Below are 26,562 nucleotides of genomic sequence, written 5' to 3' on the forward strand. Positions count from 1 at the left end.
CCATACGTTATGTTACCAATTCGTGGATATAGGATCTCACTAATTCGAATTTCGAATTTATTAACTGGTATTAGTTACGAGTGTTGCATATCGGTTATTTGGTTTATTTCCGGTTTAGTTTTGTATTTGAACGTACATCACGCGTGGAATGAAAAAAACATTTTTAAAAAGCTAAAAGAAAAATAATTAATTTGGGATTGGCTACGAGGGAGAAATGGGTGACCAGGCGTGAGAGCTACGCGTGCTCGTTGGGTGAGCGGTAAAGGTCGTTTGGCACGTGTCTTCCATCCTTCTAAATATCTTTTTTTTTTGTCGACCTTCTAAATATCTAATGAGTCAAAAGTTCACCGTAATACGCACGTGATTCGTATTTTTCCTACGTATTTTGACTTTCCTGGTCTAAATTCTAAGTCGTACGAGGAGATTTAAATAATTGTACAGTGGTCGATTGAAATAATAACAATAACTGGTTTCGAGGAGCAAATAATCAAACAATAACATGCAAGTATTTTGACAATATATTCAAATATTTCTATGTGAATGTGATTCTACCGCTGAGAATTCAATATGTGTGATTCTATTATAATTGCTTTAACAGGATTGTATAAAACCGGATGTTACAAAGTAAAATAAAAGGTTTTATAATGATAACCGTAAAACTACAAAATTAAACTACTGTATATGCACTTTTGATAGACAAACCATAAGCATTACATTTTGAATAAACCATTAACAAAACTTTTCGTTCTGCTTCTAAAGGTGCTGATCCATTCCCAAAAATGCTAATCCCAACACCATTTGTAACTCGGCGAGTGTCCGTGGCACAAATAATATTGGAGGCCCATAAGAAGGTGGTTATGATGTGGCGGTGCAAATTAAGAAATGAGGGATTAATTAGCACTAAAACATTATTAAGTGTGGGACCCAATATTTTGGTAATACAGTCTGGCTCTTTTATTACAGGTTGTTGTGTTTCAAATAAGAAGAGACCAATTCTATGTTGGAGAGATCATACAAATTCCTTCGACGGATTTTCCCAGGAAAACCCTTAGAAAAATCCTAAATTCTCCCATTTTCTCGTCATCCAAACAAGAATATGACTGGTAAATTCTTCTCGAGGGTCTATGTTCTTTCACAGTCGCGATGAATCTCGCTCATTAGTTGATTTATTCTTGCTCTCTCATCAAATCGATACGATGAAATATCCTTCTTCGTTTTTTACTCGATCCATGATTGAATATTTTTGTTTTGTAGTTCTTACAAGCCGATTTACTTATTACAGATTTTTCTATGGTGTTAGGTGACATGAAGGTTAATGGTGGTGAGATTGATGAGAGCAAAGTCAAAGCGCCAAACATGTTTGAACGGGCCAAAGAGGAGTTCGATGCTGTTGTTGGGGCTATTCATCAACGCAAGAGTTCCAAGTTTGTTTTCTTTCGAGGATTCAATAATCATGTTGATTATCAATTGCTTACGTTAGCATCAGTTAGCGTGTACAAGAAGTTTGCTCACGTGTTATAATTCCTGTTTTTTTTTCAGGGACGAATCTGATCAAATGGAATTCAAATCCGAGAAACCAGGTTCGATTTTTCTCGCATTGCATAAACATCAAATAACACCAACGTTTGTGTAGTTTATGAGTTTTGTGTCTTTGTTCTTGATTCTTGTTTTGTTTCACATGGTTTGAACAGAAGATGAGAATAAGAAACCGAATATGATGAGAAAGGCCAAGGAGGAAATAAAATCTCTGTTCCATTCCAAGGAGAAACCTCATCATCACAAAGAAACTCATGGAAGGAGTGATGATATCGATGAGAACACACATGTAGATGAAGTGAAGGCTCCCAATGTTTTCGAGAGAGCCAAGGAAGAGATAGAGGCTGTCATCGACACCATCCATTCCAAGAAGAAGGAGACTGGCGGTTCTTATTCTCCTAAGCGTTCCCGGTCTGTCTCACCGGAGAAGGAGAGAGCTGGATTCGGATGCTCTCTTGGAAAGGGGCTGGAAAAGATTTGTGCTCCTTGGGGGAATAATAAAAACGATTGAGTTATATTCATTATGTTTGATGATATCATGAACTTGTATTCTAATTGTCTCTATCAAATTTGGTTCAGTTTTAATGAGTTTGTTGATTTGTAGGTATTGAGTTTGTCACCTTAACATGCTAATACTTGTTTTATTCATATTCCAAAAGCTTTAGAGCACCCCCAATAAAGATATTTCATGTTGGGCTTCCCGTACTTTTTAAAAACCCGCAAATAAATACTAATATAAATATACTCATACATAATATGTATTTTAAAGAACATTTTGCCTAAAATCCCATTGAAGGTGCTCTTAGTCTTTCTAGCTTGTTTATGGATTCTATTAGTACCATTTGGTCCGTATTACAAAATCTTAGACATGTTATTCATATTTTGAAAGTTCCAGAGACTTTTTATGGAAATCTTGTAAAATATATTTTTATCATATATTTTTGGTTAATATTGTATTTGTACGTTTGTTATATCGTTTATCACTATTACTTTACATCTACATTATAAATATATATATTTAAATTAACATATATTAATGGTAAAGATGTTCACAATCCCACCTATATAATTCTATATTAATTCTATACAGTTTTATTTTTTGGCTAAAATTAATATATATATATATATAAAGTTAGATATATTTTTGTTAGTATATTAATTATATTTTCATAAACATTTATAGTAAAATTTTAAGATGTTTGTCTTAATTTCCAAAATACTATGCACATCACTGTCTAGCTATACTCGTCAGATCCATAGCTACAACGAAAACTTGGTAAAAATTAACATGAAGGTGTCCAGTTGGTGATCTATAAATCTGGTATGAATTTTGAAAAGGTTTACTCTATGCAAAACAAAAGTACTATTATATGATATTTGATGTTTATAGACTTATAAATAATTAAACTTACACTACCAGTTTTACTGAATTCAAGACCAATGTTTCATGATATCCGTATAACAGGTTGTTGTGCCACAATTGCTTTGAGCTCGTCATATTTTACATCCTTAAGATACTCGAACTCAACAGTGATTTCATAATGAGTCTGCATAAATGTAGTTTAATTTATAATTAACATTCTTTATAATTTCAAAAATAACAAAACTTGAAGCATACTCACATTAGCTCAACGTTTGCAACTAGAGCTATGGGAAACACCATTATCAAATGTATTTAGGGAACATTGCCTCGAACTGCATATTCCTTTACTTGATGCATAAGTAAAGGCCATTTTTACATTTTAGATTCCATCATCTTTGATCAAAAAAAAAAGATTTCATCATCTTCTTTGGAAGGAACATTGTTCATGATATGTATAAAAAAATTCTTTGACTTGACTTGGATGTGATAGATTTATGTTGTAAAGAGCTTGTATGACCCTTGCCAAAATAATAACCCAACATATGGTTTTATGAGAAGAAAAAAAGACAATCACAAAAAGTTGTTGATTAGTATTTTAAATTGACGCCATAATGCAATTAATCAGATGAATCAGTTGTAACTTGAAGTTTCTGATATATATATATATATATATATATATATAAGGATCTGATATTTGATTTCAATTTCATTCTTTGTGTGTGTTTTTTGTGCACTCATCCTTTGTGTTTATTGTATTTTGCTTATGTTTTGCTTATTTTGGGTTTGTACATGAATAAAGAGCCAAAAACATAACTAATTCTAAATCTGACTAACTACACTTTATGTGGTTCAGTTTCAATCACAAACTTGAGAAGCTACATATGTTTATTTAAATAAATAACCATATTAGATTGTCTTCATACACTATAACTATGTATATGATACATTAAACTAGTTAAAAACTAGTTATTTTATTCTTACTCCATCTCTATCTTTGATTCTTCTTCATTAGTCATGATACCTTTGCCTTTCTCTTGAGCATGTTTTAAAGTAAAAGACATAGTTAGTCTTTTGCAATACAAATACAAGTTACAAAACTCAAATCTTTGTGATTTTAGTTTGATAACATACTGTAAATGGCTTATTTCTCTTGTCCCCATCATCACGTAGTCCATCTCTTCTACCCCTTGTAGACATGTCGTAAATGGAAGAGAACAATAAAAGTTTGAGTTATGTTTTGTGGAGTTATTTTTATAGATTGTGTTATTTTAACTCAAGACTCATGAATAATCAGCCGATCATATTTATAAGCTAACATAGTTATTTACAAATTATTTGAAACAGATCTTGTCTTGCTTCATTAAAAAATTGTCAAAATCATTTTGCTAGATTCAAAATCAAAACTTATGGATTAATTAAACAGTTTAAAAAAGATATATCAGTAATTACTTTGTTTTGTTGGTCTCTCTTTTTTGTTGTTTCCAAAATTATTATTATTTTCTATATTAAAAATATAATGCTTTTCTAAATTGAAAATATCATTTTTTTGTATTCCCAAAATGTTCACCGAAAAGAAAACTTTATACTCTAATCTAGTACACGATTGTACAAATGGAAATTGCAACTCACAAAATGTTACTCTAGTTTTTTTTTAACGTTGGATTATACTATTAAGCCTTCTAGGCCAAGAATTCTAAATAATGAGAACTAGTAAAACAAATATAGAAAAGGGATACATCAGTAAGGATCCAAAGCAATCTAACACCACAGTTTGCAGCAAGAACTCCATCACCATTGCATGAGGAACCATCAACGATTTAAGCCGGTAAGACCCGTCGCCACCATCCGCAATAGATATGTCAATTAACTTCTCTAAACGGTTCAACTTAAGCTCATAATGAATATGTAGTGTTATTGTGCATTTAATTATACGTTTTTAGAATATTATGAGATGAAGTAGAAATTGCAAAATTTCATAATTTTATTTATTTTATATGGTATATAACTAAATTTCAAGGATATGAACAAAGATATATAGTATATTAAATAAATATTTATTATTGAGAATTTATACTCATATGATAAGCCCAAAATTTCTAATATGCGATTTTTTCAATGCAAATTTCAAAATTAAAATATTAAGGTTTCAATACTTTTTCAATACAAATTTAGAAATTAACATATTAATGTATTTTTATATGTTATATAGTTTAACTTTAAACTATATTAATATATAATATGAATACCTATTAAATGAGACTTCATATTCATACGATTTAAAATCGTTTGTATTTTGTTATTATAAAAAAAAGTTAATCCATTGATCACAAAATATTAATGTGAGACATTTAACACTTTTAGTAATTTATTGTCGTTTTAAAAAAAAGTTCAAAATATAACATATAAGAAAAAAGTTAATTTTTATTATATGGTTAATGTGATCGTTAATATCTTTTAATAATATAAAATTAAATAAAAAAGAGCTAACATACAAAAATTGTTATCAAATATTTATTGTTCATAATAATTAATTATCATATATATGTTAATCATATTAGGTAATTATGTAGCTTTTATTTAAGGAAATTGCAAAAATATTATTGACAAAATTATTGTCGGAAAAATATACGGTAACATATTGTTAGTTTAAATTTAAAGCAATACCAAAATATTATTAGTCTAATGAAAGGGTGTAGCAACTTGTATAAGTAGATTTTTTCAGAATGTTTCTATTTTAATTGTATAGACGGTATCTTTCTTTATAAAATAAAATAAAATAAAAATAAACTGGAACTCACAACTTGTACTCACTTTTTCTAAAGATTTTCTGATTTAATCATAAGTTTTTAAGAGTCAAAGCAAATGTGTCCACTTAACTAGTAGACTTCTTATGAAACAAGAACAAGTTAAAACTTAAAAGACAGGAAACAAACAAACTTTTCAAAATGTATTTATCCATTTTCTGCCATGCAGAATTATATGTACTCATATACGTTTTTACCATACTAGTACAAACTTCAAAGTAAAACTACTTCATACATGATGCCCTTTTTCCTTTTGAATATGAGTTCATGTGCTCGCGACGACTCTGTATTACTGATGGTTTTCAATCTTATAGGATCGTGGCAAACTTAACACAACTGCCGCATGATTAGGGCCCCGTTTGATAGAAAGACAGTTGATTTCTTCAAATAATTCCCTATCCTACCAAAACGTTGTTTTTCTTTTAATGCTGTCAACATTTAAGATGGAACATGGTACTAGCAGACATCTTAAACAAAAAAACTCTCTATTTTGAAGTTTTCAAAACTCTATATTTCTTTTATACAACCAAACCTAACTTACAACTGCCATTGTTTTTTATTTTCCCTAGCTGTCATTTTTTTTCCTTTCTAATTATTAATTAACTGTTGAAAATATAATTAATTAATTTTACATTTTACAATTAATTTTCCTTCAAATATGATTTAGGTTATACTTATAAGTATTGAGAAAATGGGAAATTTAATTTTCATATATAGGTATTGAGCCCCAATAAGAAAATGCGTGCCTGGTTTTGCATAAGATTGGTAAACACAAAAAAAAAAAAAAAAAAAAAAATTTAGTACCGATACAAAATGCGTGCCTGGTTTTGCATAAGATTGGTAAACACCTTGCAGCTCAGACCTAAACATAGAGGATTTTGCTAATGTGCATTAGACAGAAGTAACAAACTGAACTTTAGAGAAGCTACACCGACAAAGGTTACACACGATTAGTTCATGCCTCATGGACTCTTGTCTTCTTCAAAGGTTACACACGATTAGTTCATGGACTCTTGTCTTCTTCATTAGTCTAACGAATCATGGACTCTTGTCTTCAGCATTTACTTCTTCTTTAGGCTTGTTATTTATAACCGCTGGTTTATTCTCTGCGTCCACATAGCGACCTGTCATTGGATCGGATCGACCACACGAGTGTCTCTTTCTCCACCTATAAGTCCCATAGCCACCATTGGAGGAGGAGGAAGCAAACAGGATCTAAATAGGAGTCAATGAACCGGGTCTGATGCCTGAGCACCAACAGATAACCAGTACCTGTACATAAAAACCGAACAAGATGTCCATTAATCAAAACTAGACACATCTTGGCATGAGTTCAGCTACTATCCGGATGTCATAAACTTTTAACTTATAATGATGCAAAGGAGCATGACAAGAGTCCAAAGCTACATGACCATATTACTTAAAGCAAAGAGGTTGTATAGGAATGCAAGCGTGTATAAGCATTTCCGCAAAATTAAATTTGTTTAGTAATTGATTGGATTTCAAAACGTGTTACAGTATTGCTTCGGCTAACAGTTCAATAGCATGATAAGAAAGAAAAATGATCTAAACCAACCGTGGAAACATGTAGATTCACCTTTTGTAATAGACCGACATAGAGCACGAAGCTACACTCCTAAGCTACGGAAACGTCATTGTATACTCAGGAAACAAAACCCCTAAATCGCACATTCCCTTCAAGTATACAGAAACAAAACTTCACCTTGAAAGCGTTGACAAGGCCTTCTCGGTCCTCCTCGTCTTAAAGAACTGCAAACAGATTGAAGAACTTAGGGATTAGAAAAACAACTTTGTTACCAAGAAGAAGAAGCTAACAAATAAATGAGCCCCCAGAAAATAATCAATTTCCTTATTAATAATACCAATGCAAAATGTGTGCCGGTTTTGCATAAGATTGGTAAACATCTCGCCGCTCGTACCTAATAAACATACGGATTTTTCTAATGTGCATTAGACAGAACAGAAGTAACGAGCTGAACTTTAGAGAAGCTACAACGACAAAGGATACACACGATTAGTTCATGGACTCTGTTCTTCTGCATTTCCTTCTTCCTTAGGCTGGTTAGTGATAACCGGTGGTTTATTCTCAGCATCCACATACCGACCTGTCATTGGATCAACCGTGCGAGTGTCTCTTTCTCCACCTTTACGTCCCATAGCCACCATTGGAGGAGGAGGAGGAAGTAAACCCGATCTGAATAGGAGTCGTTGAACCGGGTCTGATGCCTGAGCACCAAGAGATAACCACACAAATATTTTTAAAACCGACCAAAATGTCCATTAATCAAAAACTAAACGCATCTTTCGTTGACACTACCCATTCAGAACAAGAGATTTTGTGACCAGGTTCTAGGTAATCTTGGCTATGTTGTGTTCTGCTACTATCCGGATGTCATAAACTTGGAACTTATTATAATGATGCAGAAGAGCATAACAAGATTCCAAAGCTCCATAGCCATATACTTAAGCAAAGAGGTTGTATAGGAATGCAAGCGTGTATAAGAATAGTGAGTCAATAAAAAATCGTCATCTTACAGTAAGTAATGGGAAGCAATTGTGCCCATAATTTAGTTCCACAGTTTGTTTGATACGACTACAGGAAGAGTTTCAATTGATATATACCCACCAGAATTTTTTAATGCATTTCCACAAAACTAAATTTGTCTAGTAATTGACTGGATTTCAATGTGTTACAGCATTGCTTCAGCTAACAGTTATATATCATTCTTTTGTAAGTTTTAAGTATAACGAAAATTTGACTATGAACCCCCATGCATTTGAGATTTCTAGAGGCAGCTAAACCCTGACTGATATCTTAAAGCTACATAAGCAATCATCAACCATAAAAATTGCAAATGCAGAAAACCAGAAGTTCAGAACAGTGATTATTCAGGTAAGCAGAAGAGAAATCAGAATGGCGTTGCTTCAAAGAACCTACTTTTGTACACTCACAATCATATAGCGTAACCAGCTCCATTTCACAGATTTATATTTTAATTAGTTGGATTTGTTAAAGCATTCCCACAAATTATTATTTTTCCTTAAATGTTGGATTTTAGTTAACACTTAAACAGCCTGGCTGATTAGAAAGAAACATGTGCAGTCAGTCATTCACCTTTTGGTAACAAATACCATTCAAGACTCATCTCATTTTCTTTGTTAGACCCAAAGACAGTTAACTATACAGAACCAGAGGTTTAAAAAAGGTAGTAGCTACACCTCCCTGGCTAATAATGCCACCAAAACATTCAAATGCATAATAAACCCAGAGCAGTGAGTGATTCAAGTAAGTAGGAAGAACAATGCCTTGATCGTTCGTTCTTCTACTTTTTTACAAAATGTAAATTATATATACAAAACTAAGAAAGACTGCTTCCGAGTAATGTACCCTTAAACCAAACCACCAGCTCTATTCACATTCTCGAAAAGGGAATTTTCCAGAAACTAACAGGTTCACTCTAGTGGATTCAAAGACACGAGTAAATGAGAGAGAAGCGGGGGGCACATACTTGATTCGATCGAACTTGAGACCCCATTCTCTTACCACCATCCTCCCCTGCACATTCCTGGCAAAGGATTGAAGTAGCCCAAGACCTCGACGTACGACCATGTTTCTCGAGTATAAATGATCAAAGCCGAAAGAGAAAGAGAAAGACTGAGCTTCAATTTTCGATAAAGGTGGTTTTGGACTTTTGGGGCTCCAGTTTTTCTTTTCCAGCTGGGTCCTCGAACCGACGTCGTCCACTAAACGTTTTTTTGTATCATAAACGTTTTCACGGCGCCCGTTAAGTTTTCAATAGGATCTTCTTACTTTACGAATTTGAGTTTTAACGGTGTTTCCGTACCATACGTGGCACGCAATTGATTCGGGGATTGTTTAACCTCGACCGAAAACAGCTGTAGACAAATACTGTTTGACTCAAATTGCCACGTGTTGAAGAGGTCGATATACTTTAGGGATACAAAAAAGTGGCGGGGACACATCGTCCAACCCGAATGCCCTAATTCTCAATATCTTTTCTTAAAGGATTGAGTTAAAAACAAGATTTGAGATGATGCACTATTAAAATTTCCCTAATGTTTCTCTATTTCTCACTTTTCTTTTTGATGTCTATATTTTTTGTATCCAATAACATATTTTTATTTACGTAAATAGTTTACATTAGATAATAGAACTTGGTCCAACCATTGATAAAGCCAAATTGGTTTCTGACCCGGTTTTCTAATTTTAATGATCCCAGTTTGGACTCCAAGACAGTAGATTTCTCCTACCATGGAATTTAGTTATAATAGAATTAGATGTTTAGAGAAAATGGGACCTCATAGTTTATATCCTTACTACAGACACGGATCTCAAACCAAATTTTGTTATAATTTCCGTATGTGAGAATTAATGCCCAAATCACAAATTATATTTCAGATTAAAAAGTTCCATATTGGGGAACAAACTTTCCTTTCTGGTGAACGTTTTGGAAACATGAAACACTTTGATCGAGACAATCAAAGCACCGAAAAAGTTTCGCCATAACATTTTTAAATGGCATGATTGATTTGATTTAACCAATATAAATCGTGGATTTAATAAGATAGTTTTAACAACTTTTAAATATAATCAAAATAAATTAAAATGATAAAGCATCGTTACATATCATGAAATTCCAACTATTAACAAATACTCCGCCGAGAGTCGGAGGCTAATCTCTTTCTCTTACTTAAAAAAGTCGGTAGCTCTAGCGGTAACTATATAAGTACTTTTTAGAAACTATCATCTGTATCTTCAAATTTTCTTTACCATTGGTCTCTCTAGATGTTGATATAGATTAGACATTACTTAAAGTTGTAAATGTTTTAGTATATCCAAATAGTCAAAATATTGTTCGTCTACCAAACTTAAGAATCCGACAAACATCCATGAGATTAAAATACCAAAAGTAAGTAAGAGTGTTTAATAGATTTGTAATCTGAATAATGTAAACCTCGTGTCCTCGTGCCTGTATTTTGCCAAATATGGATTCCTTTGCATAATTGTTAAAGATGTTGATGTTTAATAAACACATTCAAGAAGTAAGAATAGTTCGTTCCTCTCGAGATAGAGACAAAACAGGAATTGAAAAGTGTTTTAGTCTCTTCTATCGTCCACTATATAGACAGAACGTATACATGCAATTATACAAACCTATCTTTGTAATTTACTATTCTATAGGCAACGGTCCCAAACAATTCGTAGGTTTTGGTAGTGTGCATTTTTCGTCTTATTTTGGCAGGGATGCAGACAGAACGTACGTACGATGAGACTAATAAAGTAGTTGTTTCAAACCAATAACGATGCAATAAAGAAATCAGAAAACAACAAAAAATATACATATAATAATAGAAAAAAGAAATCAACAATCATATAAAAACCAAAAGAACTATTTTTGTTGTTGCAGGGTATATATCGCTTTTCCATTAGGGAAAAATATAAAAAGAAAATAATTTTGCAGTAAGGATTCAACAAGACAATAATCTTTTTGTTTGTTTCTTAAGTATATAAAGAGTGTCGAACTACTAAATAAAAGATTTCGAAAAGATGTATATATCAATTGAAAGCGACCTTGTTTGATACATTTCTAGAGATCTTATCACAATTATGTTTTCCACAGATATACTTATTGACAATTTCAAATAAAAATAAATAGATTTCTGGAAGATACAGCTTCACAATAAAATTTTGAAAATACAAGATCCATATGCAAAATAAGAATGCTAATAGTGATCTTACGTAATGACATAATTAAAGATATACAAAAGTGAATAAGTTATTTGGTGTTAATATAATTGTGGAATTCAATTAGTACTCGTATTTAATTACCTAGTGATTTACGGTGAAAAGCAAAGAAGGATAGGCGCATCAGATGTCAGCGGATCTTCAGACTCTATACCATTAATTGATGATGATAATATAATGTTATCACATGTGAAAATTTGTCTGTTACTTTGCGAAGTCGAAATAAATATTAAGAATTTTGGATAATGAAGGTTCACGAACAGAAAAACTAAGAAATGTAAAACTATGTAATAATGCAATTATCATCTTTTTATTTCTTAAACATGTTATTTCTACATTCTCTTCCAAGCCTAGCTTTTAAAAATACAAACCAATTCCATAATATTAATTACTTAGTACGATACCAGACTGGCATACTCCATAGCACATTTTATTGACGGTCATTGCCATGTGTTACACTTTCCCTGGATAGACACCTGTCTCTGTCCGTGGCAGACTCGTGATGGGAAAGCATACAATTTTTGCCGGTGTAGAATATGGACTTCTTTGATGAAGTATTAAATATATATAAGTATTTTTTAAGATTAATATGATGTTCTTACAATCTAAATTTGTCTGATGTTACTAAGATTTGGAAATTTAACCAGCACTCATTAGTTTTCAACTGTTAGTAAAACTCTGGAATTTAAGGTAATAAGAACCGATAATACTTAAAGAAAATAACAGACATTTCACAAAAAAAAAAAGAAAAAGAAATCAGACATTTGATACCCCTCTGGGGGCAAGGCATATGATACCATATGAGGATAAAGAACAATTTCAATATTTTATTCCTTGTGCCCTAAAGAACATCGTATCAAATGGGACCATGCAAACAATAAATTATAAATGACCATATGAACTATTCATCAACATTTGAAATGTTAGTTTATAATGAATGAAACTATGTTATGAAGCACATGTTTTATGATTTTTTCTTGCAATCAAAGAATTTAATTTTGAAGACCTAGGAGTATTATTTATTCTTTATACTACATCCTTGAACCTAATATGGAAGTTCAAGTTTCACAAAATTATTATGTCAACAAATTTGATAGTACTAGTAGAGTAACAGTAAATTGGTTATTGGAAAATCATTTGATATAACGATAATAAATAAAACCATACAAACAGAAAAGAAACAATTATGACAGAAAATGACAAATCTCTGTACTAAAGCGCACACACACACTCTCTCCCTCTTAAGCCTCTCACATTTTCTTCAAACCCCATCAATGGCAAATCTCTCACTCTCTCTCTCTCTCTTGTTTCCGTCTAAAATCTCAAATCTCTCGTTCAAATCACTCTTTCTGTCACTCTTTCTCTCTCGTTTCCAATCAGTAAAGGAAGCTCTCTCTCTCTCTCTCTCTCTCTCTCTCTCCTCTCTCTCTCTCTCTCTCTCTCTCTCTCTCTCTCTCTCTCTCTCTCTCTCTCTCTCTCTCTCTCTCTCTCTCTCTCTCTCTCTCTAACCTCTCGTTCAAATCACTCTTTCTGTCACACTCTCTCGGTCGTTTCCAATCAGTAAAGAAAGATCTCTGTCTCTCTCGGTTATACAAGCTGTAGCTACAGATGGACAACAACAAAAGGAAAGGAAAAGAGATATATGAAGAACCAGAAACCGTAAGTCATAAACCCTAGCTAGATCCAAGTCTATTTAGTTTATCTCATTGTTTAGCTAATTTTTACTGATATCTATATGTTTAAATAGGTCTTTACTACTGGAGAAACTAGTTCATCTAGAGTCGAGGAAACTGAAGGAGACTACGAAAATGTGGGGTCAGGAGCCTATTATGACTATTATGATTATGAGGTAAAATGTTATGGTTTATTAAAACAATTCCACAATGTCTATAGTTACAAAAAGAGTGTTTTAGTATTTTATAATTTCATATATGCAGAGCTATGATCGTTGGGACTGGAGGGATTACGATGGTGTTCTTGGACCCGTAATAGATCAAAGAGATCAAGGTAAATGCTTCAATTTTAGAAAAACATAGACTTGTCAAAATTAATGAATCGATGTAAAACTGAAGGCTCATATTGTTATATTAAAAACTAAAATGACTAATTTTATTTATCATTGCAATTAGTCTTTTCTTTTAAACTAATTTGATGCATTAAAATAAATGTAACTGGTATAGCTTTTAAGCTATATAGTTTGTTACAAGTTTAATGGAAACCATAGAGTATTACAACATTAATTTGCACACCCAAACAAAGCTTAATAACACATTAAGCTTAATAATACAAAGTAAATGCTTCAGTTTTGGTAAAAAAAACAGACTTTCAAAATTGATAAATTGATGTAAAACTGAAGACTAATATTGTTGTATTAAAAACTAAATAGACTAATTTCATTCAACGTTGCAATTAGTCTTTTCTCTTAAACTAATTTGATGCATTAAAATAAATGTAACTGATATAACTTTTAGGCTATATAGTTTGTTACAAGTTTAATGGAAACCATAGAGTATTACAACATTAATTTGCAAACCCAAACAAAGCTTAATAACACCTAGATAATGAAATAACGCCAACGTCTTAGGAATTGCGGTTACCTAGACCTCTAGAGATATGCTTTTCTCTTCCCTTGACAAGTGTCCACTTCATTTCCTGAACTTTTTGGGTTTGTTTAATCAAACTCTATACTAACCATAGCTATATTCGAACCATCTTCTTGAACTTCTAACGTCTTGCTTGGAGCTTTTGACAATTAGTCTTGTAGTCTGATATTTATTTCACTTTTGCAATGGGATTTGATGTTTGATTTATTTTACGAACCATCTTCTTGAACCTTTATGCAGCAACTTGTTGGGCAGTAGCGATAGTGAGAGTGGTTCAAGCATTATTGAACATTGGCGTCGTTGTTCCACAACAACTTGAGTTGTCTATTCAACACATAGTCAACCATGTGAATTTTGATGCAGAAAGAGGCATCAACAACATCAGAAACGCCCTTAGTTTCATGAAATCATCCGGAGTTTGCCTGGAAAGTCGATGCAGAAGTCACGGTCGACAACTAGTGAGGAAGAACTGCACTCATCAACAGGTAAGAAAATTAAACTATTTATTTTCCCAGCTATGTAATAATACTACAGATAACAGGTTTTGACTAAATCTTGTTTATGTTTTCAGCATATCAACTATCACAAGGTGGATGGCTTCACTCATTTGACCGACTTTGAAGATGCAGACCTTGAAGACATAGTTAGGAGGCAACCTGTTATTGGTCTCATACCAATCAATGCCGAGTTACATTACTATGACTTTGGAAGAGACGTAAGTTAAAATTCAAACTTGTTTTATTATTGATTATTTTGGTCTAAGCTAAATCTAATGATATGTTTATTTTGCAGATGATATATCAACATGACCGTACTACAGATCCAGCTGACCCAGCAGTGCATAACGTCCTTATTGTTGGCTTTGGAAACCGCAACGGAAGACCTTATTGGATTGTGCAAAATTCATGGGGAGAAGATTGGGGAGATAGAGGATATGCGTATGTGTATCGTCAGCCAATAAGTGGTCGCTCTATCTCTCAGTTCACTGAAATCATTATTCCTAACAAGAGAGATCATCCGAGACCTCCCGGACCAAAGAGCGGAGCATGATGGTTTAATTTGGTCTCTCAATCTCATGCATGCGTATGAGATTTTGATCCTTTAGACACTGTGCATGTTTGATCTTTAAACTTTCAAAAGTCTTATTGAAGAGACATGGATGATCGTGAATGATGATACTATTTTGCATGAAAAATTTGTGAGATCGTGCTATTTGGTTTGACGACATGAACTAGATACTTACGCTTTGATGTGGTCATTGTGTCCTTTTGTAGAAGACAAGAATATGAACAGAATAATGTAACACTTTATTCAGTCAGTTTTGCTTGACTAGTTTATTAGAAACATAAGAGAGAGGAGAGATTTAGCTACGGTATTTATTCGTTTAGAACTAAGCAAAGATGAAATCGAATCTATATAAGTTTTCATGAAACAAATAGGCTGCTATTGTGGTTTTACCGGATTCGCAAATTCTTATTGTACTTGTGCCTGTAAGTAAGGTTTCTTTCCCGACAAAAGAGTCTGTGGAGAAAGAGGAAAGTGTCTGTCTATAAGAACATTTGAAGAAGAAAGAGAAAGGGTTGTATTTCAAATGGGAACTTATGTTATAAGTCGGGCAAGATTTGGATTTATATCTGCTATCTCATGTGATTAGAAGTAGAAATCACTTGTTCGTTACAAAACCCATATATAAAGGTAAGATTTGGGGTAATCACTGATATCATATTCAAGATCTTCATTTTAAATATAAAAGCAATAAAGTATTAATCTGCCCAGGTTTGACAACTAAATTAGGAAACATTAATGTAAACGAGATACATCCGCATTTTTTTTTTCTCACGGAACGAAGCCAAAGGGGACTCCGGGATCAGGCTCCAGTTCGATGGAAAACAAAGGGGAGCCGAGGATCATCTTCAGGACCAGCTCGGGCAAACACTACAGCTTCTTCGTCTACACAAGAGCAAAACACAACGTAGTCAGGTAAAGTAGCGATTTATCAACTAATATTTTTAGAGAGAGCGAAGAGAAAAAGAGTACCAGAGTCTTCACATAGCATGGGAGAAGGAGGCTCCACTTCAACAGAAGCAATCTCTGCACACACAAGTTAAGATGGGAATATAAAGATAGAAGCCAAAAGAAGAGTAAAGCAGAAACAAATAAGGAATCACCTTCGTCGGTGGGCTTGAGCCTGAAAAGGTGAAGTTCGTGCTCTTTCCCGCGTTGCCAGATTTTAGCTTGATAGATTTTGGACTCAGGTACTGTGGATGAATTCATATCGACAGCCCAGAATGACAACCAACACATAAGACCGCTAGCAAACTGATAATTCGCCTGAATGTGCTCCGCCAACACAAGTTTTGTTCCCTGAAATTAATTAATTAAAAGCTTGGAGTCTATTCTCTACAGAATCATATACATTCAACAAAGGAAGCAAGATCCAAAAGACTAACCTTAGCTTCGTTTTGTCTCTCTATGGCAAGGAGTGTCACCTCACGGACAATCTCGGCAGCGCTTCTTCTATTGCAAAAACCTCGTGGTGGATTATCCAACGATTTAGTGTAGAAGGAGTAATCAAATCGATCCCAATCAACCGCAAAACCCTGAATAACCAAACAAATATATTCCAATGTATCAAAAACAGTAAAGCGATGGAGATCGAGCTACTCAAACAACTCCTTATAAACAGCTGATTGAGCAAACAGAACCCCAAATTTCATAACATATGAGACTAAAGATCGATTCATACCTCGGATTTCTGGAACTGATAGTAAAACTGAATGTACTGTCGCAAATATTCATCGTCTTCCAATTTTCTGCTCTTGAGGTCGCGCTTTTTGATGATTGATTTCGATGCTCCTTCGAAACCTCCGTGGTACCTCGCAATCTTAAGAGGACGAACGTTAACCTCCGCTACAACAGAGTCCGCCATGTTCCAAACCCTAGCTCGCACCTTCCCCAAGGACAAAAGAGCAGAGGAGAGAAGATAAATATAATAAAGGGAATCGTTTCTTTTCCTTTTTCTGGAGGAAGAAGACGCGAGAAACTTGTTGGTATTTATAAAGTATTCAACAAAATCACCCAAAAAGGCCTGCCAAGATAAGGCCCATTATCATTAACGTTTTCATCACATAATTTTAACCAGAAATAAATAGTTGTGTGTTTTCATTAAGTTAAAATATCCTTAATACCCTTAGTTTAAAATTAAATCAATAAATAATAACAAATAAAAAAATGAAAAAAATAAATTTTTTTATAGTTTCAGATTCAAAACTTTTTAATATTTTTAAAAATATTTTTTTCAATTTTTTTTATTTTTTTTCAAAATTTTTTATAATTCAAAAATACTTTTGAAACTGTTTTAAATTTTTTTATTTTTTAGTTTTTATTTTTTATTTTATAAAATTTTAAACCTTAATTTCAAAATTTCACCCCTTAACTCTAAACCCTAAAGTTTGGATTAATTAACCCAAGGGGTATAAGTGTATATTTATCTCTTAATAAAACATATTTTTGTGACTTTGATTCTTGAATGCTAGTTTGGAAACAAAAACTTGGTTTTCCAAAAACTTGGTTTTTTTCTCTTTCATAATCTCTCAACTTTATAATATTCATTGTGACCTATTTTTCCAATTCCCTCTTCTTTTTATTCTTTTTATCAATCGGAAGCAGCTTGAGGGAGCACGGATCATCATCGGTTATGGTGCAATCTGGTTCGCGTTGACAGGTCCTCTGCCGGTTACAGAACATTGAAGTGTTTGCACATTTAAGTTAATAAACTAAAGGAAAGAAAGGTGTCTTGTGCGTCAAGCAACACTTAGTACTTCTAGCGACCGGTTAAGCGACAATCGGAAGATATCACTCCCGGTTCGACTTTTAGTTAAAAAGATATTTGTACCTTAAAAACAAGAGACCGTTTGAACAAAAGAGAGAGCAGAAACAAGACATTATGTTTGGTCTAATTTGAATGTTAATATCACGGTTTCAGGCAAACGGCATCACACACCTTCCTTTACAGACCGGTTCGACAGTCTATATTCGATTTTAACAATCAAGATTGGTCGTAACTGAAGGTAAACGGGACTGAGGCTCATGAAGCATCCGCCTACAGTAACACTGAAAACGAGACATGATGAAGCTTGAAGCATCTTTCGGTATTCAGTGAACTTTTCCATCTACTTTTTTTTTTAACACAACAAACCATATATTTACATAATCAGCGAGAAGCTCGTACAACATTGACCACGCTTACTCCTTTGGTCACACCTGAAACTCTCCGAAATTTTCTACATTAAACCAACGTTGATTTCGTGAGGAGGATGGGGAACGAGTATGGGAAGCAAAATTCACCTGAACCAAGAAAGTAAGAATTTCCAGCCCGTTGATTTCTTAATTCAATCATTTTAATTCATTTTTCCCTTGTTCGTAACAACTTCAGTACCATTTCAAATGAAAACGCAGCCAACTAAACTTGTATCACACGCTGGAAACTAAACTTGTGATACAAGTAACTTGATTACAATGAAACCCATCCCCCGAAAACAAACTAACAGTTTTACTTACTTTATAGTCTATATCATCGGTTTAGTATATTGGTGGTCCTCCCAAGTTCACAGGTTTTGAAATCACTACTGTCTATTTTTATTTTAAAAAACCGAAAAATTGTTTTAGTTCGAGCAAACACTATCGATGGTTTATCCTAATCTTTTCTCTTAGGGAACTATGCTATCAGGATCAAGACCAGCCAAAGGGGACTCCAGGATCAACTCCAGTTCGATGGAAAACAAAGGGGAGTCCAGGATCATCTTCAGGACCAGCTCGGGCAAACACTACAGCTTCTTTGTCTACACACGAGCAAAACATAAGTAATCAGGTAAAGTAGCGATTTATCAACTAATGTTTTTTGAGAGAGCGAAGAGAAAAGAGTACCAGAGTCTTGACATAGCATGGGAGAAGGAGGCTCCACTTCAACAGAAGCAATCTCTGCACACACACACACGTTACTATTGGAAAAATATACAAATAGCAGACAAAAGAATACACACTAATATAGGCATGCGCAACACCTATACTAGATAGTCATATAGTCAGGTATACCAGTTAATTTTGCTATGCGCCAAGAAGAACACTAAAGCAGATTAAAAAAAAAGAAATAACCTTCGTCGGTGGGCTTGAGCCTGAAAAGGTGAAGTTCATGCTCTTTTCCGCGTCGCCACAGTTTAGCTTGATAGATTTTGGACTCAGGGGTGGATGAAGAATTCATATCCATAGCCCAGAATGACAGCCAACACAAAAGGCCACAAGCAAATTGGAAATTCGCCTGAATGTGCTCCACCAACACGAGTTTTGTTCCCTGAATTAATTAATTAAAGCTTAATGTGTTAATCCTCTCCAAAATCAAAACCAACAAAGGAAGAATGATCCAAAGACTGACCTTAGCTTCGTTTTGTATCCCTATGGCAAGGAGTGTCACCTCACGTACAATCTGCGCACCAGTTTTTGTACTGCTAAAACCTCGTGGTGGATTATCCAACGATTTAATGTAGAACGAGTAATCAAATTGATCCCAATCAACCGCAAAACCCTAATTAACCAAACAAACAACTACTTATAAACAGCTGATTAAGCAAACAGAATCCCTAATTCCATATCTGATTAGGTTAACTGGATGAATCTAAAGATCGATTCATACCTCGGATTTTTGGAACTGATAGTGAAACTGAATGTATTGACGCAAATATTCATCGTCTTCCAATTTTCTGCTCTTGAGGTCGCGCTTTTTGTTGATTGATTTCGATGCTCCTTCGAAAGCTCCATGGTACCTCGCAATCTTAAGAGGACGAACGTTAACCTCCGCCAAAACAGAGTCCTCCATGATCACAAAAACCCTAACGCACTTTCTTGGAGGACAAGAGAGCAGAGGAGATAATAATAAATCGTTTCTGTTTTTTTTTCTTTCTTTTTTTTTCTGAACGAAGACGAGAGAAATTTATCCGTGAAAAAGCATATATAGAGAGGACTCGATACTGTGACAAAAAAAAAAAAAAAAAAAAGAGAGGACTCGATAAAATCGCAAGAAAAGCCCGTGACGGTCTCATTGGCTGCATAAGGCTCGTTACAATTCATTATGATCAAATAACAATTCAATTCACCCACCACTCACTCTCCTAATAAATCTCTATTACCTTTCTTCTTTTTGGTCTAATCTATTACCTTTCTTCTAACTACTTATATCGTTAATATTTGTTTAAGTTATATCCAGTGACCGATTGTTAACCTTTCTTCTAACTACTTACATTTTGTCTTCCTTCCCTAATCCACAACCGATGTGGGCATGAATTGCTTCTTCCCAGAAGTAAATAGTTAATTTGTGTTGTGTCATTTTTTTTTTTTGCTCTTGCTTCATCTTTTTTCTTCTACGGTCTTTATTAATCAAGCCTCACTCCTCACATACAAGGTTTTCTTCAAAAAATCAAGCTTATATTTTTTCCAATTCTGAAAATATGAGACAAAGGGGGAAATGAATATATCAAAGTTTTTTACTTTCTATTTTGCTCCCCTTCAAAAATCTGCCAAATGTTAGCAAAAAAAAAAAAAAAAATCTCTATTTTGTTTTTGTAGCATTTATATGCTTGAAGAAGTCGTATCATTGCTATTAATAATGATTTTCTGATGCAGATATTGAAAGATGTAAAAAGAGCAAAAATATAACACTTTATTGAGAAAACTATCAACAAAACTAAAATTACAGGTAAGTTATCGTTTTTGGCAACCCTTTTATCCTAACGAATGATCATATTTTGCATGGTTTCCATGACACTGATATTTGTTTTTTTTTTTTGGTCTGGCAGGAAATAAAGTCATGGTGATAACACGCTGGACAATTCTCATAAATATACTATTTTCAAGTTTTGGTCACAAAAATAGGTCACAAGTATGAAAGTAACCAAAATGTTTCATTTAACAGGTAAAAAAACTTTAATATCCTAGATATATAAAAAAAATTAAAAATTTAAAAAAATTCGAACTTTTTTATAAAAATTTATTTTTTTGAAATTTTTTTTCTCAATTTTTTTTAATTTTTTTTTCAAATTTTCTTTTTGTAATTCGAAAATACGTTTTGAAACTACTTCTAAAATTTTATTTTCAAATTTTTAATATTTTTTTTATTTTATAAAATTTTAAACCTCAATCACAAATCTCTACCCGTTAACTCTAAATCTTAAGGTTTGAATTAGTTAACATTAGAGGTATAAATGTATATTTACTTCTTTAATGAAACATTTTGGTCATTTTGATTCTTAGAGTCTATATTTGTGACCAAAATTTTTTTTAGTGGTATCTTTGGGTATTTCCCTAACACCTTTGTATCACTCTTTTCAACTTTTTAGTTTTGTTGAAAGGCCACTTGAATAGGAAGTATATATTTCTTGGTTTATTTACTAGGAATGTTGAGGAAAAAGCGAGAGCAGATTTTAATTAATGTAACTTTTAAATAAAAAAAAGGAAAAATATATTTTTTAAAATGTGGATATTGACTATCAGAATATGAAATGAGATTTTATATTTCTTGGTTTATCTACTACAGTGTTATATAAGTTCAGAAACTATGTAACTAAAATAATTTAGAAAACAATAAACTGAGTCGACACTAACAAAACCAAATTAAATCAAACTGAACATAAAAAAAAACTAAAACCGAGTCGAACACAAACCAAACTGAATTAAAATTGAACCAAAATGAACATAAACCAAAACAAATAAATTTGGGCTGATTTTGGTTAAACTTTCTGAAACAGAAATAAACAACATACTATCGATTACTTTGATTTTCCCATATATATCTTCAATGTTATATTTTATTTTTATCTTTTGTTCACCGTCTGCTAGCTTTCATGTCGTTAATATATTCAAATTTAATGTTATTCAATCATGTGTTTAGCCTTATATTTGGACTATATATGTTTTTATCTAAACGTATAATAACCATTCAAATATTTATAATTATTTGGCTTAATACTGATTTTTTTGTTCAGTTCAGTTTTTCGATTCCAATAAAAGACTAATAAGTAATGGTAAATATGGTTTAACATTAATACTAAAAGTTAGTTAATTACATCAGTAATCGTTCAAATAAAGAAGTTAGTTATATATTTATCAGTTAATAAACAGGAATAAAATATTTGGATAATTGTGGTTAAAATTACAAATGATTATTTGAACCACGTATTAGTTTGAAAACTTTTATTGAATTGGAATAAATATGTGCTCGTTGTTAATTTTTGAGTTTATTTTTAAAATAAAAGTAACAAACTAACATATAAAACAGACAATAGGCTAAGATACATCCGCATTCTTTTCTATTACGGATCAAAGCTATCGGTATCAAGACCAGCTCTAGTTCAATATGACTCCACCAGTGCGATAGGAAACAAAGGGGACTCCAGGATCAGCTCCAGTTCGACGGAAAACAAAGGGGAGTCCAGGATCATCTTCGGGACCAGCTCGTGCAAACACAACAGCTTCTTCTTCTACACAAGAGCAAAACACAACTCAGTTCAATGTAATACCATAAAGTACCGATTTATTCTGCTAATGTTTTTTTTCTTCTTTCCCTTAGTCATGCACCATTTTGATTTCAGTGTAAAACTCATTATGTTAAACTTAGGTCAGAGAGTGAAGAGAAAAAGAGTACCAGAGTCGTCACATTGCATGGGAGAAGGAGGCTCCACTTCAACAGAAGCAATCTCTGCACACACAGAGACACATAGGTTAAGATGGAAATATATAAAGATATCAGCCAAAAGAATACTAAAGCAGAAACCAAAGGAGATTAAAAAGAAAGCACCTTCTTCGGTCGGCTTGAGCCTAAAAAGGTGAAGTTCATGCTCTTTTCCACGTTTCCACAGTTTAGCTTGATAGATTTTGGACTCAGGTACTGTGGATGAATTCATATCAACAGCCCAGAATGACAACCAACACATAAGACCACTAACAAATTGGAAATTCGCCTGAATGTGCTCCACCAACACAAGTTTTGTTCCCTGAAATTAATTAATTAAAAAATAATTTAATCCTCTCGTCAGAAGCAACAAAGAAAGGAAGAAAGATCCAAAAGACTAACCTTAGCTCGTTTTGTTTCTCTATTGCAAGGAGTGTCACCTCACGAACCATCTCGGCAGGGCTTCGTGTAGTGCAAAAATCTCGTGGTGGATTATCCAACGATCTAATGTAGAAGGCGTAATCAAATCGATCCCAATCGATCGCGAAACCCTAAATAACCAAACAAATATATTCCAAAATATCAAAAACAGTAAAGTGATGGAGATCAATCTATTCAAACAACTACTTATAAACCGCTGATTAAGCAAACAGAATCCAAAATTTCATATCCGATTAGGTTAATTGAATGAATCTAAAGATCGATTCATACCTCAGATTTCTGGAACTGATAGTAAAACTGCAGGTACTGTCGCACATATTCATCGTCTTCCAATTTTCTGCTCTTGAGGTCGCGCTTGTTGTTGATTGATTTCGATGCTCCTTCGAAACCTCCGTGGTACCTCGCAATCTTAAGAGGACGAACGTTAACCTCCGCCAAAACAGAGTCCTCCATGATCACAAAAACCCTAACGCACTTTCTTGGAGGACAAGAGAGCAGAGGAGAGAAGATAATAATAAATCGTTTCTGTTTATTTTTAATACTGCATAAGGCCCGTTATCATTCATTGGCTGTATAAGGCCCGTTATTATTCATTGGCTGTATAAGGCCCGTTATCATTCAGTTGATCATAACATATATCTAACTAGAAAGTTTAATTTGTCCTTTCACTATTCCTTAGCTTTATTAATAGTTTAATACTACTACTACTTTGACAAATAGGTTTAAACTTCTTTTTTCTATCGCCAGCCTCAAACACCCATAGTATAGATTTTGTTTACATCAATAGCAAATTGCCAACCCCATTATTTTTATATGGAGAAGTTATTGCGGGTGTCAAACTTTTAATTTTATAAATTGTTATTTTGTTTTTGTGATTAGTGTTACATATTCTATGTGTCATCGTATATTTAGTTGTATAAGTATTTGAATATTTTCAGATTCCTATACATCAAAATTGTACCATAATCAAACTGGATAACATGGTTGATGTTGGTTATTTGTTTGTTTTTAAGTTATTTTTAGTTTGATTCAAATACCTAAACCGAAATATGGTTAATTTTGATACAAATATCTAACAATTAATCTTTCAGACATATTAGTTTTGGATATTTTTAGGTTTATGTCAATCAAAACTGAATCCATCCGGACGTAGGAGACTCGACTCAAACCCACCGGAAAATTTATAATATTTGAATGAGTCTAATTTCAAAACAAAACAAAAATTAATGCCCAAAATAAACAATTTGTACCTAAGCGGGTACCCGAATGTATGTGCAACTGATTCTGTAAACAAATAAAAAAGAACTCATTGTTAATCATTTTGAATTCTTGTCACAAATGGAATAATTGCATTCAAACATATCAAATTATTATGGTTATATGTAAACAAATGATGTCAAAATATTATATTAAAGATAATTAATGATGTACTTAAAAAAAGTGAGAAAAAGAATGTAAAAGATATATAAAACACTTCAAAATAGGTTAGTTTAATAGACTATACTTTACTTTATTTGTCTACTTTTCTTACATAAATCCAAAGAAAAAAATTATAAAATTTTACATATTATTATTTTTTGGAGATACATGTTGGGTTCGTGCAACCACTAAAAATCTAGAAGCATTGCTAAAGATCAAATTCAGCCTAGATGTATCGCTATCGGTGAAACATCTTTACCATAACCTTACTAGAAAATGAGCAACGAAGTGATCAAATTTTTTGAAGAACTTAAGAGTTTCTTGAAGAATGAAGGCTTGTTCAAGATAAAGATTGTGAATGTGAGAGAGTTAGAGAGATGAAGGATTTTGGTATGTGTAACTATCTAATACTTCCATGACTAGCTCGATAATAAACTTTCATAATTATTTAAAAAGTTCTAGAAGAAGCATTTGACACCAAATATGTAAGAGTAATGACAATAGCGAACTATGAAATAGTTGCATTTTTTTCAACAAAATTAAGAGCAAATACATCATTGGTTATATATAAAATGGATGAGATGAAATTGACTTAGAGATTAATCTTATAGCTTCTGATATTTATTATCACATATATTGGAATCAATCACATATATCATTTGTTATACAAGAAACATACTTATTTCGTATGATACTTATTTCAAAATCAGTGTACTAAAAATGTCCTCCACATTTGAAATTTTTTATTTCGTAACATCGAAACACATATTGTAAGGTTTGATGTCGTTTCGACTAACTTTGGAATATAACCAAGCTTATTTTCAAAGTTGGCAATTAAAAAATAAAGGAAAATTGAAAAAAAATAAAGGAAAATTAAATGAAAAATGAAGGAAAAAATAAATTGATAGATGAGACTGAACAAATGACTAAACATGTTAGGGAACCAAATGTAGGTGTACTGAAGATTGATGAGTGAGTTTCAACCAAAATGGTTAACGAAGAGAAATTGATAGCCATTTGATGGCAAGCATACATGCAACAGATGAACTGAAAGCCCTTCGAGAAACTGTGAGATATTTTATATAGCTCATATGTTCAAAGAAAAGACTTAATGCAATCATTTGGTTCTAGTTACCGGGTACAATAGTACAAATGGTCAACACTACTGGATCATACAAAACATGTGGGGTGTTAAGTGAAAGAGATAAATGATTTGGGAGAATAGCTCAAAAAATTAGCTGTGGTAAAGGCTATCATTCTCTATTCTCATAAATTGTCTACCATGTGGTATGTTTTACAAAAACACTATTTATTAGTTATTTTACGTTCCACATTTGATTAATGAATGTTATTCAAACATGTATTTTAATATAGTTTAAAATTTTGCATTCTACATTTAATATAGTTCCACATTGTTGTTTGAATGATTATTTTAAAATTTATTTTAAAATGTAGTGTTAATTTTTTTTTTTTTTAAATTACCCATTGAATCAAAATCTAGTGTTAATTAATGAATGATTTACATCAAAATTTTAAAATCTAGTGTTGTTAAATTTTTAAAGATTTTAATTTATTTGTATTTTAAACTTATTTTTAATTATCTATTGTGGAATTTATGAATAACTGAATGAAATCAAAATTCAAGACATATTGAAGAGATCTTTAGAATTCATAAACTTAAGCTATCCTAAAATTTTAAAATTTGATGGATTGCAAAACGTTGATAATTGATTTTATAGTTATGATAAACATAGAGATAAAAGGGACATAATTCCCCTCCAATATGACAATATCTCCAACAATGGTTGTTGCATTATCTAAGAGACATTTAATAAAAACAAACAAGCAAATCAAATTCACGGTTTTGACAATATCAAATAATAATAATA

General features: G+C 32.6%; 4 protein-coding genes and 1 long non-coding RNA gene across 13 annotated transcripts; 2 read left to right on the forward strand and 3 right to left on the reverse strand.

The window, feature by feature from the left end:
• The first annotated feature begins 135 nt into the window (after positions 1-135).
• LOC103856780 lies at positions 136-4,647 on the forward strand. Of its 4 annotated transcripts, none has more exons than XM_009133909.3 (4): positions 136-1,103; positions 1,283-1,424; positions 1,540-1,580; positions 1,692-4,647. In XM_009133909.3, the coding sequence occupies exons 1-4, from the start codon at positions 1,097-1,099 to the stop codon at positions 2,045-2,047; spliced, it is 546 nt and encodes a 181-aa protein (XP_009132157.1). In that variant the 5' UTR covers positions 136-1,096; the 3' UTR covers positions 2,048-4,647. The 4 variants fall into 4 exon arrangements, with proteins under 4 accessions (XP_009132157.1, XP_033144602.1, XP_009132158.1 ...); XM_033288711.1 differs by having other exon boundaries at positions 1,695-4,647; XM_009133910.3 differs by having other exon boundaries at positions 1,301-1,424.
• Positions 4,648-6,504: 1,857 nt separating this feature from the next.
• LOC117132976 lies at positions 6,505-12,755 on the reverse strand. 2 transcript variants are annotated; one of them, XR_004456772.1, is made up of 4 exons: positions 9,234-12,755; positions 7,587-7,950; positions 7,301-7,473; positions 6,505-6,975 (listed from the first exon to the last, which is right to left on the reverse strand). It is a non-coding gene; the product is annotated as an uncharacterized LOC117132976 (long non-coding RNA). The 2 variants fall into 2 exon arrangements; XR_004456773.1 differs by having other exon boundaries at positions 7,427-7,473; positions 9,234-12,737.
• Positions 12,756-12,905: 150 nt separating this feature from the next.
• On the forward strand, positions 12,906-15,475 carry LOC103856916 (ervatamin-B). The gene is made up of 6 exons (XM_009134038.2): positions 12,906-13,150; positions 13,239-13,340; positions 13,429-13,498; positions 14,335-14,579; positions 14,666-14,809; positions 14,887-15,475. The coding sequence occupies exons 1-6, from the start codon at positions 13,100-13,102 to the stop codon at positions 15,142-15,144; spliced, it is 870 nt and encodes a 289-aa protein (XP_009132286.1). The 5' UTR covers positions 12,906-13,099; the 3' UTR covers positions 15,145-15,475.
• Positions 15,476-15,725: 250 nt separating this feature from the next.
• On the reverse strand, positions 15,726-23,757 carry LOC103856917. Of its 4 annotated transcripts, none has more exons than XM_033288702.1 (6): positions 23,525-23,757; positions 19,526-19,675; positions 19,249-19,444; positions 19,021-19,074; positions 18,859-18,926; positions 15,726-15,966 (listed from the first exon to the last, which is right to left on the reverse strand). In XM_033288702.1, exons 1-6 carry the CDS (start codon positions 23,705-23,707, stop codon positions 15,931-15,933), a joined length of 687 nt encoding a protein of 228 aa, XP_033144593.1. In that variant the 5' UTR covers positions 23,708-23,757; the 3' UTR covers positions 15,726-15,930. The 4 variants fall into 4 exon arrangements, with proteins under 4 accessions (XP_033144593.1, XP_033144591.1, XP_033144592.1 ...); XM_033288700.1 differs by having other exon boundaries at positions 18,859-18,935; XM_033288701.1 differs by having other exon boundaries at positions 18,859-18,929; positions 23,525-23,755.
• On the reverse strand, positions 15,785-17,130 carry LOC103856783. Of its 2 annotated transcripts, XM_009133913.3 has the most exons (5): positions 16,841-17,129; positions 16,545-16,694; positions 16,263-16,458; positions 16,132-16,185; positions 15,785-16,044 (listed from the first exon to the last, which is right to left on the reverse strand). In XM_009133913.3, the coding sequence occupies exons 1-5, from the start codon at positions 17,021-17,023 to the stop codon at positions 15,962-15,964; spliced, it is 666 nt and encodes a 221-aa protein (XP_009132161.1). In that variant the 5' UTR covers positions 17,024-17,129; the 3' UTR covers positions 15,785-15,961. The 2 variants fall into 2 exon arrangements, with proteins under 2 accessions (XP_009132161.1, XP_009132160.1); XM_009133912.3 differs by having other exon boundaries at positions 15,812-16,044; positions 16,132-16,458; positions 16,841-17,130.
• Positions 23,758-26,562: the final 2,805 nt, after the last annotated feature.

The sequence above is a fragment of the Brassica rapa genome, chromosome A03, assembly GCF_000309985.2.
Source record: "Brassica rapa cultivar Chiifu-401-42 chromosome A03, CAAS_Brap_v3.01, whole genome shotgun sequence".
Lineage (NCBI taxonomy): Eukaryota > Viridiplantae > Streptophyta > Magnoliopsida > Brassicales > Brassicaceae > Brassica > Brassica rapa.

What these genes read in the sequence shown, in the direction of transcription:
- LOC103856780 (XM_009133909.3), top strand. An exon ending in CATCAACGCAAGAGTTCCAA is followed by an intron (nt 1,425 to 1,539) that starts GTTTGTTTTCTT and finishes TTTTTTTTTCAG; the next exon opens with GGACGAATCTGATCAAATGG. An exon ending in ATTCAAATCCGAGAAACCAG is followed by an intron (nt 1,581 to 1,691) that starts GTTCGATTTTTC and finishes TGGTTTGAACAG; the next exon opens with AAGATGAGAATAAGAAACCG.
- LOC103856916 (XM_009134038.2), top strand. Translation starts at nt 13,100, where the DNA reads ATGGACAACAACAAAAGGAAAGGAAAAGAGATATATGAAGAACCAGAA. An exon ending in ATGACTATTATGATTATGAG is followed by an intron (nt 13,341 to 13,428) that starts GTAAAATGTTAT and finishes TCATATATGCAG; the next exon opens with AGCTATGATCGTTGGGACTG. An exon ending in ACTATGACTTTGGAAGAGAC is followed by an intron (nt 14,810 to 14,886) that starts GTAAGTTAAAAT and finishes TTTATTTTGCAG; the next exon opens with ATGATATATCAACATGACCG.
- LOC103856783 (XM_009133912.3), bottom strand. Translation starts at nt 17,023, where the DNA reads ATGGCGGACTCTGTTGTAGCGGAGGTTAACGTTCGTCCTCTTAAGATT. An exon ending in ATCAGTTCCAGAAATCCGAG is followed by an intron (nt 16,695 to 16,840) that starts GTATGAATCGAT and finishes TTGGTTATTCAG; the next exon opens with GGTTTTGCGGTTGATTGGGA. An exon ending in AGAGACAAAACGAAGCTAAG is followed by an intron (nt 16,459 to 16,544) that starts GTTAGTCTTTTG and finishes AATTAATTTCAG; the next exon opens with GGAACAAAACTTGTGTTGGC.
- LOC103856917 (XM_033288700.1), bottom strand. Translation starts at nt 23,707, where the DNA reads ATGGAGGACTCTGTTTTGGCGGAGGTTAACGTTCGTCCTCTTAAGATT. An exon ending in GCTCAAGCCCACCGACGAAG is followed by an intron (nt 19,075 to 19,248) that starts GTTATTTCTTTT and finishes GTGTGTGTGCAG; the next exon opens with AGATTGCTTCTGTTGAAGTG. An exon ending in CATGCTATGTCAAGACTCTG is followed by an intron (nt 18,936 to 19,020) that starts GTACTCTTTTCT and finishes GCTCGTGTGTAG; the next exon opens with ACAAAGAAGCTGTAGTGTTT.